This window comes from Delphinus delphis, chromosome 12 (assembly GCF_949987515.2).
Source record: "Delphinus delphis chromosome 12, mDelDel1.2, whole genome shotgun sequence".
In the NCBI taxonomy this organism is placed as follows: domain Eukaryota; kingdom Metazoa; phylum Chordata; class Mammalia; order Artiodactyla; family Delphinidae; genus Delphinus; species Delphinus delphis.
The window spans coordinates 82,187,723-82,201,484 of record NC_082694.2 but is presented as its reverse complement, the minus strand read 5'-3'; the positions used below and the strand labels follow the sequence as shown (position 1 = coordinate 82,201,484).

Genomic DNA, 13,762 nt, shown 5'->3' with positions numbered 1-13,762 from the left:
ACATCACCAATCATTAGAGAAATGCAAATCAAAACTACAATGAGGTATCACCTCACACCAGTCAGAATGGCCATTATCGAAAAATCTAGAAACAATAAGTGCTGGAGAGGGTATGGTTAAAAGGGAACCCTCCTGCACTGTTGGTGGGAATGCAAAATGATACAACCACTATGGAGAACAGTATGGAGGTTCCTTAAAAAACTAAAAATAGAATTACCACATGACATGGCAGTCCCACTACTGGGCATATATTCTGAGAAAACCATTATTCAAAAAGAGACGTGAGTAAAGTTTTATTTGGAGACCTTATTGAGGACCATAGCCTGGGAGACAACTTCTCAGATAGCTCTAAGGAACTGCTCAGAAGAGATAAGGGAGAGCCAGGATGTATATGAACTTTTTTGCTGGGAAAAACATGTAGTCAAGCATCAAAAGATTACTGCTAAGCACAAAGAACAGACATCTCAAGTTAATGATTTTAGGGCTTTTCTCTGTACAGGAAGATGCAAGAATCTGGGGTCATTAGACGTTTTTCCTTAAATGTGCATCTTAACTAGCTAAAAGGTCAGTAAATCCAACGCACAGAATGCTTCCTGGTTTCCTCCACCCTGAATTCCCCTCAGGGCACACTGGTGGTGGGCAAGTGCAGTGGCTAACAGGCTTGATCCTATAGAACTGGAACAGCAGGTAGCATTTTCTTCTTTACAGTGGTTTGTGGCATTGTATTTTTGTGACTTTTCTGTTTCGTTGTAACCTTGACTCAGTACCTATACCATTTTGAGCCTGAAAATGCACCCCCAGCCCCTCAGTCTAAGTTACCTTCTTTTGTCAATAGAAGTCTATTTTTACCTCCTTAAGAAAAAAAATTCACTCTCAAGTGCAAGTCTCTGGAGGGGAGTGTTCAGGGTTAAGGACCAAGCCCTCAGGAAGGAAGCCTCCTGCCCTTGGGGAGGACACGTCCCCACTCTCGGCTGGAGGAAAGCGCGGCCCCGCAAGGACTGTTTCTCCGTATGTAAATCGAGGAGGACGCACAGAAACTAAGTTGGGTCGTTTTAAGTTTTTACCTCTGAAATGCTTAGTGAGAAAAACAAAGGAAAACACTTTTCAGGAGTGAAAAATCCCAACAAAATGGCCCATTCCCCCGTGAGGGGTGCCCCTTTGCCCTCCTGCGGTTCAATTTCTGCCCATCCAACCCGTGGGAAAGCGAGAGACGTCGCCCGCAGGCTCAGAACTGCACGAGTTGGTTTAACACGGAAAAGTGAATCAGCAGCGGTCAGATCACGCAAAGGCCAGCGTTGACCTGCCCCTTGGGCAAGAGGCGGACCCCGGGGCGGAGGGAGAGGGCCTGGGGAGGGGTCGGGGCGAGGTGGGGGACAGACGACTGGGAGGGAAGAGGAGCGGACCCGGCCGTCTGGACCCGAGAGGGGCGGCTCCAGGCGGAGCGCTCCCGGGGATGGGCCGGGCTAGCGGGGAGGGGCGGAGCGACTGCGGGGACGGGGCGGACCTGGGGAGGCTTCGGGGCGAGACGGGCGCCGCGCAGACAAAAGGGCGGGAGAAGGGGCCCTGGGCGGGGTTCTGGGCGGGGATCGTGGCGGAGGGGCGGACCCCGACTGAGCGGCCTGGAGAGGGGACAAGGGAAGGCGGAAGGACCGGGCGAGCCCGGCGGCCGAGTGCTGAGCGGCTCCCCTTCGCGCGGCGGCCGGATCCTCTGAGTCTCCGAGTCCCAGCCTCGCCGGCGCCATGGAGACGCGGCTGCTGTGGTTCTGCAACTGGAGCGTGCTGGGCGTGAGCGCGACGCTCAAGCTGCCGCAGATCTTCGCCGTGCTGGGGGCGCGCAGCGCGCGGGGCATCAGCCTCCCGAGCCTACTTCTGGAGTTGGCTGGGTAAGGCCGGGGCGATCTGGAGCCGACGGGAGCCCGGGAGACCCTCGACTCTAATACAGTCGGGGCGGGGGAAGCGGAGCCGAAAGCGCGGGCCTCTCACTTCCCCTCCGAATTTGCTGCTTCCCCCAGCCTTGCGCGGTAACGAAAGACGGCGCACGCCCATTTTACAGATAAGAAAACCGACACTCAAGGAAATCATCACTCCGCCCATTAGTGACAAAACTAACCATGCAGCTTTGAGCAAGGCCGCTTGCACGTCGAGGCTCTCTCATCTGCATCCTCCCTAAAGCCACCCCCCACCATCCCCGCCTCCGTTCGTGGGTCTCGGTTTCCTCGCTTGTAAAATGAGAGGTTGGACCCTCCGGCTTTTAAAAGTTACACTTTTGGGGCTTCCCTGGTGGCGCAGTGGTTGAGAGTCCGCCCGCCGATGCAGGGGACACGGGTTCGTGCCCCGGTCCGGGAAGATCCCACATGCCGAGGAGCAGCTGGGCCCGTGAACCATGGCCGTTGAGCCTGCGCGTCCGCAGCCTGTGCTCCGCAGCGGGAGAGGCCAACAACAGTGAGAGGCCCGCGAACCGCAAAAAAAAAAAAAAAAGTTACACCTTTGGGTGCGGGGGGGCGCGGGGTGTCAGAGAACGTAGAGCTTTTGGGAGGGAGAGGAGGACTTGACCTGGACTTGGGCTTTAACTGGCGCTTGAAAAGCGGGAGCCGAGACTGCTCCAAGGGCCGGTTTTTCTATCAGAATCGGGGATGGGTGCCCTGATCCAGTATTTAAAAACCTGAACGTGACGGATGTTAACTAGACTTATTGTGGTGATCAGTTCACAATATGTACAAATATTGAAACATTATGTTGTACACCTGAAACTAATATAATCTTGTATGTCAAATATACCTCAATTTAAAAAAAATTAAAAAGTACTCCTTTAAATAAGCAAAGTAATAATAGTAATAAAGACCTGAACGGTGAAAAGCAGAGTTGTGAGACTTGATGGGGAAGACGTGAAGCCAGCAGTCTAGCTCCCTGCAAGGCCGGGCCCCCTCCCCTCTGCTCCTCACCAGCCCGGGGACCCCAGTTACCCTCCGGCGGTTCTGAGGGCCGGTCCTCAGCGGAAGCAGTCCTCGGAGGGGCAGTGGACCCTGGTTTCCTGGGCCAGAAGGAAGGCAGGGGGGAGAGAGGGAGAAACAGGAGACCTCCAGGGCACAAGGGGTGAGGGGCCACCCTTGGACCTGCGGGGTCCCACCCGGGACACCCCCATCTGAGGGGCCAACTGTAGGATGTGTTTGAGCCACAGGCCCCTTGGGGAAGCACATCCTGCCTCAGAGCCACCCCAGTTCTCTGAGGAAAACAGATAATTACTGGGAGGAGAAGTTCCCCATTTGGGGCGGGGGAGGCCCTGATCTGTACCCCAGGAGGGTAGCCACCTTGGCGTCCTCAGGCAGGAGAGGAGGTAGCCCTGTAGAGAAAGGGGCCCTCCAGGCAGGGGGCTTGTGGTCAGAAGCCTGGAGGCTGGACTGGAAGGAGTGAGGCCAGAGAAAGAGGCAGAAGACGTGACCTTAGGTAACATGTTTAAAGCATCCGTGTGTGCAGATACAGAGCATGTTGTCCCCATTTCACAGATGCGGAAGCTGAGGCCCCAGAGGTTAGTAACAGCCGGGGATCGTGAGCCCAGCACCCTAGCCCCGGAGTCTGCGCTCCACTTACGGCTCCACGCTCAGCAGGTGATGCCTGCGGGACCAGGCCTGGCAGCGTCGGGAGGGGGGCTCAGCAGGCGGTGGGGGGAAGCGCCGGCTGGGGTCACCCAGGTGCCGCCTGATGAGGGCGTGGGGCTTTGTGAGCACCACGTCCTGGCTTGGAGTGTGTGAGCCATGAAGTCCACGTGGCCTGTGGAGGCTCTGGCTCACCCTGGGGGAGCAGGTGCGGGGATGGAGACAGGCCCTGAGGGGACAGTGAGGGCGTTTAGGTTCTGAGGGAGTCAGCTGGCCGGGTGTGAGCTGGGGAGGCAGGAAGCTGGGGCCTCTTCTTCTGAGAGGAATGGGACTCTGGGGTCTGTGTCTCCCACCCCTCCAGGCTGAAGCCTGTCCAGAGCTCGAATTTTCTTGAGGAACTGAAGAGTTGTCCCTTCTGTCCCCACCGCCAGCCTGGGCAGCGCTCTGGGAGGCCACCAGACTCATCTAGGGATGTCCTTCGTCTTCAAAACATAGCCTCCCCAGCTCGCTGCTGGGCCCTACGTGCTCAGTCACTTAGAAGCCCTGCCCATGGAGCCCCACGCAGGGATGGCTCTCAGCCCCCCTCAGATATCTTTCTCGGCCTGTGCGGCTTCTTGGGTGCGACCTTCTGAGGGATCTGCCTGGGGTCTCGAAACAGCCCAGCCTTAGAGACAGGCAGGCCCGGGTCCAGAAAGCCCTGTCTCTTCTCATCCTCCTCAGTGGTTCTGTAAAATTCATAAAATTTGTCTGTAACTGACCATCCAAGGGACTTGACAGACACCAGTGCCCAGCTTCAGAAATTGGGGGGATGATTAAAAATGGATATTTCATCCTTCTTATTCTGTACCTCCCTCCTTGACATTTGCAGACTCCCGCCACCAGTTCTAGGGTTTTGCAAATGAACCTGTGCTCCTGGGTGGCGGCCAGGCCTCCCGGCTGTGGGTCAGGTTGGTCTGAGCTCAGATGCACCCTCCCTCTCCCCAGGTTCCTGGTCTTTCTCCGGTACCAGTGTTACTACGAGTACCCACTGCTAACCTACCTGGAGTACCCCATCCTCGTTGCACAAGGTAAGCGAACCCCTGCGCCCAGCCTCGGCCCTCGGGGCCCCTCCTTCTTCTCACTCAGAGCCTTTCTTTTCCAGATCTCATCCTCCTGCTGTGTGTCTTCCATTTCAAGGGGGATGTGAAACGGGCAGCACCGTACATCGTCCTGTATCCTTTCAGCATCTGAGAATCTGAGATGGAACTGGGGGTGTTCCTTGCTAACAGGATGTTATTAAGCAGGGTCCTTTACCAGATATGTATTCTTTTGGTGTAACTAAAAAAAAAAAAAAAAATCTCCAATGCAAGATTCCATTTGAGCAAATATCTCCACAGCCTAGAGATGCTCTAGAACAGTCCCTGCCCAGGGGCCACCCCTTTGAGACTAGGGAGCCCCATGGTGCCCTGACCCACCAGGTAGACTTAGTACCTCACTGCTGAGCTGCAGAAGCACTCCTGCTAGGAGCGACATGTCCAAATGTATTCTTTAGGGGAAGGGAGATATTTCTTCCTTCCCCCCCAAATGTCCCCATGTAATAACGAGCATGTCTGGCGTGTAACACGCTGCCACTAACACACTTGGTCGTCTTGGCTTCTTACTGCCTGTTGGTGGGTCTGGGCTCCTGATGGCTGGTTCAAAGTGAAAGTCAAGACATTAGGAAGGTCTCCGTGGATTCTGGTCAGTCACACAGACCTATCCCTGCTCACATCACTCAGCATCTTCTGTGAACGAGGGCCAGCCTTCCATCTTCACTCTCCTTATAAAAGCTCTTTTATTCTCTTGTTGAACTTCACTCTCCTTCAAAGGCCAAGAAAGCCTTTTAAATGGCAATCAGTTAATCTGCCGCATCTGTGAAATGATCTGAGCTGTTTGTTTATCTGTCTTCAGGGTGGAGGAAAGAGGGAGGGGACGGCCAGGCCCGGTCTGCGCTGAGCATGTGAGGAGGTGGGCGTGGAGTGGTGGGAACTCCCAGTGCCACGGCCATCGGGGTGGCCTTGGGCACTGGCCTCTAAGCTGCAGTTGCCCCATCTGTGAAGAGGGATCATAGTGCCTACCTTTTAGGGTTGTTTCCAGAACGAAAATACCAGGAGCACAGGACGAGCTGAGGACGCGGCAGGGTCGTGGTGGCTCTCGTGCTGAAAGCCTGTCTGCAGAGGGAAGCTGGGTGCGGACTGAGCCCTGACCCTCTGCTGCTCAATGCAGTTGTAAGCCCCCTACTCAGTTTCCCTCTGCAAAAAAGAGGCATCGTGTGGCTCTACTGCCCCTCAACACTTCGAGGTCAGCCCCAGCTGGTTAAAGGTTTTTGGAAACAGAGCACTTTGAAGAAATGAAAAGCATTGTGTGATTTACTTTTTAAATAAAAGCAACCGCTTATCTTTGTGCAAATGGTGAGGCCGTAGATTAGAAAACTTGGGTACTGATGGCAACTCCGTAGTATCAGCAAGATGTTTTATGACCTCCTTCTGCCAGTTGTGACTTACAGAGAGCCGATAAGCAGGGCAGCCATATTAACAATGCATTTTTTTTAAAGTAATAGTATGTCCCAGATATTACACAGGACATACTTATGCTAAAAAAGTATTTGTTGTTGATCTGAAATTCAAATTTAACTTGGCGTCCTGTATTTTTATTTGCTCAATCTGGCCACCCTACAAATGAGTCGTCTCTAGGATCTCAATTGCTGCTACTACTGCTGAAGTTTTGTAAAATGTATAGTTGGAATGAATGGAATGAGGTGCAGTGGTACAAAATTGGGCAACATTAGTTTAAGACTTGAATTAGAGAGTGTTCAAAAAGCAAGATTCCATCCACCTAGATTCAGGCTGCCTTTCTGGTGTTGACTAGTATCTAGTTCTACTGACTTTGAGCACAGGGCATCGTCTATTTCAATCTCTTCATTTAAATAATGTTATTAATTATAATCACAGCTGCCTGTTGGGTCCCTATGATGTGCCACAAAGCCATGAGAAGGTAGACAGGGCAGGGAATGTTAAGTCAATTTTGCAGATAAGCAAACCAAGGCCCAGAGAAGGAAAATGACTTGCCCAAGCTCACAGCAGAGGCTCCTGGCCGTCCCCTCCCTGGCCTGGCCACCACCTCCCTGTGTTTGCTTCTGCTTCTCTAGCCGGGCTGTCTTCCTGCAGCATCAATGAGCTTGACGAAAAGCTGGTATCATTCCTCCCATCTCCTAGCATCGCTCACCCCAGCCGTGTCATTTTTACACTGGAGTTAGTGGGAAAGAGGAAATCAGTAAACAGCTTCACGTGACACCAGTTTTGCAGAAGACACCTGCTTTATCATTTGAACCTAAGTACTTCACTGTTGACATTACGTTGGAGAGGTCTGCGTGGTCAGGAGTTAAACTGGCAGTTAAAATCATCAGGGACGTTCCCAGCCCTAGGATCGGTCCGAGAATACAAGGTTCTTTGTAATTTTCTTCCAGAATCTGCTTCTGTGCTTTTGAACTCCTAGAAGGTGTTCACTTGGATCATTTTTGTCTTTTCTGAATCTGACGAGGTCTAGCAGAGCTGTTCCCAGTTCCACACTTAGCTTAGGTGTGTAACCTCTCTGGTCTCGGTTTGTTTCCACACGCACGGGGTTGGGAGGGGAGTGGAGCTGCCGGCCAAGCCACTGCTGTGTCCCTTAGCACATGGTAAGCTGTGTGTCTGCTTGGTTCATCCTCACCCTGCAGAAGTGGATCATAGATCTGGCCATGGTGAGTAAATCGCCCATGGAGAAGAAAGTGTGTTCACAGCAGTCTGTCTACCTCTTCTCTCCACGCCACCTGCCCTGCAAAAAACTTTATAGATCAAATGTTCAACCTGCTCATTTTTCAGCTGTACCAAAGGATGGTGGGATGAAAGCCCAGTGCTATCCAAATATTAAGAACATTATTCTCACTTAAATGTACGGCACAATTTTTTTACTTCCCTTTTTTTGGGGCCCTAGAGAACCGGATTGAGATTGGGTAGGTAGTAGTAGAATGAAGAACTGAGCATAAATTAAAGAGTTTCAGGTTATTATCAGGTAAATAATTACATATGGGCCACGTACTCATTATTTTTCTAACTTCTCCCCCGCACTTTTTTTTTTCTTCCTTGGAAAAGGGTAAGCCCTATACTCTTTTTCCTTGCTTGGTTAAGGGCCAAAAATTCCCTGCTGTGAGAATAGGATTCTGGCCGTGGGTCAGGAAGCATTTGACCAAATGGTGGCTGACGTGAACTTTTCCACCCAATGGGAAAAGAAGCAGAACTAATCGGTGGTCACTGCCTGCCCCACCAAGACTCCTGAACTTCCACCCATCCTCCCTCCAACATCTAGTTGGAAAGTGGACTTGGCTCTCAACCTTATGACATAGGGAAAGCAGATTAGTAGGGTTACCACACTGACAACGAATAATTTTTTAGTATAATTATGTCCCAAATATTACATGGGACAAACTTGTGCTAAAAAATTATTTGTCGTTGATTTGAAATTCAAATTTAACTGGGAGTCCTGTATGTTTGCTAAATCTGGCTGCCCTACAAATAGGTCATCTCTAGGCTCTTCGGAGCTGCCACTGTGGTCACGTGGGTGCAGGTCTGGTTGTTTGGGGGGTGATGTTCCTTCACCCCCAGGAACATCATTCCGGGAATATGCTGCTATAGGCTCGTCAGGAATCAGGTCCAAAGGCTTCGGGTTTTTCTGTTTCTTCTGTTCCCTTCTCAGCGAATGCTCTATTCTGACCACACGGTGATGCTCTAATCGTTCATAAACTGTAGTTCCTTTTTCCCTTGTCAAGCAGGGACTGTCCACAACATGTGTTTCCTGGGTGCCAACTCGACAGCAGCCACTGGGGCCTCGGGACAGGGTGGCTGGCTTGAGGGTCCTGGAGCCCCAGAGAGGAGAAAGAGCTTGGCTTTCAGAGCTCCCGCGGGGCAGCAAACCCTAGGATCCTGTAGGGGAGGGAAGCTGTTTGAATTCATGAAAAACCCAAGTTATAGAAGGTTTACAGTTCTATGGCTTTCAAGAGCGAGTCCCAATTCGGACCGACAGATGTTTTCCACAGAAGTCCTACATTGTACTTTCGTGGTTAGATAAATTGATAAATCACCTCCTCTTAGTTCATTCACAAAGATATGGTTAAAGTACTTAAAAATGACCGGCGTGGGCTTCCCTGGTGGCGCAGTGGTTGAGAGTCCACCTGCCGATGCAGGGGACAAAGGTTCGTGCCCCGGTCCGGGAAGATCCCACATGCCGCGGAGCGGCTGGGCCCGTGAGCCATGGCCGCTGAGCCTGCGCGTCCAGAGCCTGTGCTCCGCAGCGGGAGAGGCCACAGCAGTGAGAGGGCCGCGTACCGCAAAAAAAATAAATAAATAAAAATAAAAATGACCAGCGCAACAGTCTGAGCACCCTTCACCTTTCCCGTCCTGTTCTCTACTAGACTCTGTGTTATGGGAAAACCTAATAATCTGCAGTTGAATGTGTATCATAAGATTGTGCAGGCCTTGGTTATGCCCCCAAACAAGACCACTTCATGATTCTAAAGACGGGAAACCAGTTGACGGGATGTTTCAGCTGATGTAAAGCCTGGTGAACAGCAGCCTGGGCCCGGCTTAGGGTGGAGGGTGCTATACTCTTACCTTGCTGGGGAGCAGAGGGCAGGAGCCTCACCACGTGGCTCATCAGAACAGCCAGAAACCCAGAGCCCATGAGCTCCAGCTTGCTGCTTTGAGTTTCTGAGTCTGTCAGTGCAAAGCAGCATGGTTCCCCCCAGGCTCTAAAAACACCATAATATCTATACATCTATTTGTTATTGGCAGGTGGGGACAGATAAGCCTTTGTAGCCATTGCAGATTCTTTCTTTCAGCTTCCAACTACCTGCTGCCCATCAGTTACTCACTAAGCAGTGGAATTGGTGGGTTATACATAAATGTCCCACTGCTGCGTCCATTCTTTATCACGAAACTTGGGTTTTGTCCTTGTACAAGTTGGTTATTACTTGACATGAAAATTGGGCTTCAGAAGCGATTTCAGGGAATTCCCTGGTGGTCCAGTGGTTAGGACTCAGCCCTTTTCCGCAAGCCACACGACGCAGCCAGAAAAAAAAAAGAATGCTTTAAGTATCTGGTGCTCTTTCAGTATCTAGTTTCTGGTGAAAGTAAGGAACTCCTAACTTTCTCCTGTTTTATCTTCAAACAGAATTTATGTACTTTCATCAGTGCAGCCAGTAAGTTTGCACAGCTCCAGTACCTGTGGAAAAGCAGGGACTCGGGAGCCGTGAGTGCTGTCACGTGGAGCCTTGCTTCATATACCTGTGCGGGTAAGAACAAGCCTCTAATTGGTGGGGTGTCCTTTGTCAGTGTGGGGTGTCTACCCAGAGGAGTGCGTTATGTCATAGACCCTTGAGCTTAAATCCTTTGCAAGTAACTATTCAGATAGACCCTCCCAGTGTATCCATATTTACAAGGCTGATTTAATGCACACCACTCTCCATTTTCTGCCAGTTGCTAAAAAAAAGTGAAAGCACTTTTCTCCAAAAATCTGGCCTAATATTAACAGTCCTCTCTTGTTGTTTGAAAAGCATCATGAGTTTGGTTATATTGAATCCACTAGCTTGTTTTAAAAATGTGAATGTTTATGATGTAACAGATTCGAGAGACGAGAATCATACACTGGCTTTTGCGAATGAATATAATTTGCAGCAGTGGAGTTCTTCTGGAGCCAGTGTTGGTCTCAACTTTAGAATTTCCACTGCTCATTTGGATTCTTGCAGGAACTACCTAAAATGAATACATGCTATATTTAGGTAGGAACATTTTAAAAGTTCAGAGCTATTACATTAATTAGGTTTACTAGTTTTAGATATTTGAATTATACTTCTTCATGTTTCGTCTATATCTTAAAGGCCCATTTTCTCCATCCAGCGTTCTCTTCTACCCAAATCTTTCAAGAACAGTTAGCATATATTCCTGCATTTAAAACGGAAAGATATTAGCTGAATACCAGAATGTCTGAGAAGTTGATATTTATTGCTGAAATTTTGCTTTTACAGCAAGAATAATGACAACTTTAATGACCACCAGTGATCTGACAAGTAAGCAAAATATTTTTCTGCTCACTTGCTTTTTGAATTTTATGCCATCTGTGCCTCCTTCACTTGTAAACTGTCTTAGGGTTTAACGGAGCCAGTTGGCCCCACTGGAGGCCAGTGACAATACACTCTTGGTCCTCATCAGTCACCATGTATAGTAGTAAGCATCTGCTTGCTGTACCTGGGATAGAATATGCACAAGATAGTAGATTCCTATCTTCGTGAAGCTTCCACACCAGCAGTGGAAATGAACAGTGAAGTCATCACACAATTAGCTATTGAAAAATATTGTGAAACATTTTTTGAAAGAGTAGGACAGGATGAGCACCGAACATGGGAAACTGACCTAGTTGGAGGGAGCCGGGGAGATTAATTTGAAGAGAGAGATCGGGAGGAGGGAAGAGACTGCTACCAGGAGCAGCATGTGTGGAGGTCATGAGCAAAGAGGATGGAGGGAGCACCAGTGGGGCTGGCGGGAGAGCATGGGGGCGAGTCTAATGCGAGGGAAGGAGGTGGTAGTGGCCAGATGGTCCAGAGCCTCAGAGAATTGCCCACAGGCAGCAGGAAAGGCAGTGACGTAATCATTCGACTCCATGTTCTTGTTCTGTTATTTTTAAAGGAATACTGTGATGGAGGAGGAAATAAAATATACCTGGGTTAACCTAAAGAGAATTTCATTAATTCCTTAGGTTGAGTTTTCAACTCCCAAATAAAGCATATACATTTTTGGAAAATGATTAAAACAGGTGGTGTCACCCATTCTATGAAGACTAGAAATATGTCCCTGGCGTGTAGACCTTTTAAATAAGCTAATCATTGAGAAATATCGCCACGGAACAGCAGGGTGCATTTGCTAGTCCCTTCCCGGAGGCTTTTATCTTTGGTTCAAATACTTTCCATCAGCTCTGAGAGAAGGAGTAAAAGTGTTCTGGCCAAAGCATAAACTTGGGTCAAGTGGGGAAGGGAAAAGAGACCTGAGTCTTCCCTACAGGACTTCAAGAATTCTCTGCTTGGAAAGGAGAGTCGAACCATAATTAAACAACAAAACAAACCTCATGTTAATTGTGATTTGTTCTGTATCTAAGGGGACAGCTGTTCCTGAAAGTGATCGATAGATCTGAGAAGAATCTTTTAAAAACAGTTTAGCTATCTTAAAAGTGTTTTACAACCCCAAAGATACATTAAATCTCATAAACCTTATTTATCAGGAGTGTTTGTCAAGTCACTAAGGTTATTTTTCTCTTTTTAACAAAGAGCCACATTTTCATGGTTACCTCAATATAAAACATGCTTTGACGTTTGGGCTAGTTTTTCACAATTACCTTAACTGAGTGCGGTGTACCACCTTTGCTTACTTAACATGCAATGTTCTGAGACACCGTCACCCTCAAGACTTAGAAAATGAGTAACGGGGTTTTAAAAAGTTGTAATATTCACCAACCAGAGTCAGATTCCTCCAAATTAAGCATTTAGGATGAAATTATTCATGAAGTCAGGCCAAGTGACCAAAGGTAGTCATGATAGGAAGATCACTTTTCCAGAAATATTTGGAACCAAAGTTGTTCAAAAGTCCACATGATCCATAGTTCTGTTTCATTTGGGGGGCGGGGGGTGGGCTTCTCCTTAGAGAAGGTGATTTTGTTTTATGTGAAAACGGTATTTTTTAACACATACTTCTTCTTTCTGACTGATTTCAGTTCTTATACGTTTTGTGATCATGCTGGCCTTAAACACATGGGTAGCAGCTACAATACTTCACTACCAGAAGACCGATGTGAAGTCTGAATGATGGGTATATTATTCCCACATACAGAGTGGATTTTGAATAACTGTACCAGAGGGAAAAAAAGCTCATTGCTAAACCAGGTCTTTTATAAATTTAGCCAACCGTGCCAAAGGTATTTTAGACTTGGAAGAGCCCGCTTAAACGCTTGTTTAAAAACATCGATTTTTAAAATCCCTGTCCCCACTTCATTAGGTTAAGGTAGGGCTCAGACATCTGCAGTTCTGAGAAGGCTGCTGATTGATGGAAGCCTCCCAAGAAGCCCATTTTGAGGAGACAGCGTTGACCCTTATTCTTAAAGTCATGATTAAGTTCCCTCCGAAGAGCTAACTACATCTACTCCTCAGCTTTCACAATCTTTTAAAAAATGAATCCTCTCCACAACACAAACATGAATGGAGTGGGATTTTGCTCAAGTGGAATTGTAGTAAATTACCAGAGTTCACTTTCTGGGACTAATGTTTGTAATATAGACATAACAGGATGGCCTTATTGTATCATATTACTGTATAAAACCTCCTTAGGTTACAGCAAGGATACGAAGGCAAGCAAAAATTTAACTGGCTTGAATTCATATACCAAAGTAATCCACAGTAACTTCATACTGTGCCTTCAAGTAATTCGTAACAAAAGGTACCTGCAGTCTCTACTCATGAAGAGGCAATCCCAATATACTTTGATTCAAGCACAATGCTGCCGTTTTTAAAAGGATCACACCTACACAATACCATTACTGGAATCTGCTACAAAATACAGCTGACCTCGACCAGGTTTTGCCTGTTGAAAGTATGTGCAGTGCAGGGTATTGCTGGGGTCTACCAAGTTCTTATGGATTTTATTCTCATTATAGTATCATACTCTGAACATGATGTTAAGATTACTGTACACTGTGTTTTTCTGTAAAAGCTTATCAACTCTAACATTTTAAGAACTCTCTTTCCCCTAATAATTGAATGGCATTATTCTATTATATGCAGTAAGTAAATGATGCTTACTAGAAAATGTTTGTTTCCTATGTAAAATAAACTTTATTTTGAACTCTTCTGAGTCTTAAAACTCAATTGTTTAAATGTGATTAGTTTTAGGTTATGTAAAGTGCAGTTTTAAAAAATATAAACTGTGGTTGATCCTTTTAGAACTACTGCTTGGGACCAGCAGGAAGAGAAACGTGGCATCTAAAAGTAAATAATAAATCACTCTGTAGTTTAAAAAATCATAGTTATCATTTAAGAAAATCCAAATGAGTCTTTTCTCATATGCAGTTATAATCTG

The 13,762-nt window shown here is 47.9% G+C and overlaps 1 protein-coding gene across 2 annotated transcripts; it reads left to right on the top strand.

The window, feature by feature from the left end:
- The first annotated feature begins 1,653 nt into the window (after positions 1 to 1,653).
- SLC66A3 (solute carrier family 66 member 3) lies at positions 1,654 to 13,519 on the top strand. Of its 2 annotated transcripts, XM_060027639.1 has the most exons (7): positions 1,654 to 1,883; positions 4,578 to 4,660; positions 4,735 to 4,804; positions 7,293 to 7,350; positions 9,816 to 9,936; positions 10,669 to 10,710; positions 12,405 to 13,519. In XM_060027639.1, exons 1-7 carry the CDS (start codon positions 1,741 to 1,743, stop codon positions 12,494 to 12,496), a joined length of 609 nt encoding a protein of 202 aa, XP_059883622.1. In that variant the 5' UTR covers positions 1,654 to 1,740; the 3' UTR covers positions 12,497 to 13,519. The 2 variants fall into 2 exon arrangements, 1 of the variants encoding a protein (XP_059883622.1); XR_009521563.1 differs by lacking the exons at positions 4,735 to 4,804; positions 7,293 to 7,350; positions 9,816 to 9,936; positions 10,669 to 10,710; positions 12,405 to 13,519 and adding an exon at positions 3,504 to 3,605 and having other exon boundaries at positions 1,797 to 1,883; positions 4,578 to 4,626.
- The last annotated feature ends 243 nt before the right edge of the window (positions 13,520 to 13,762 follow it).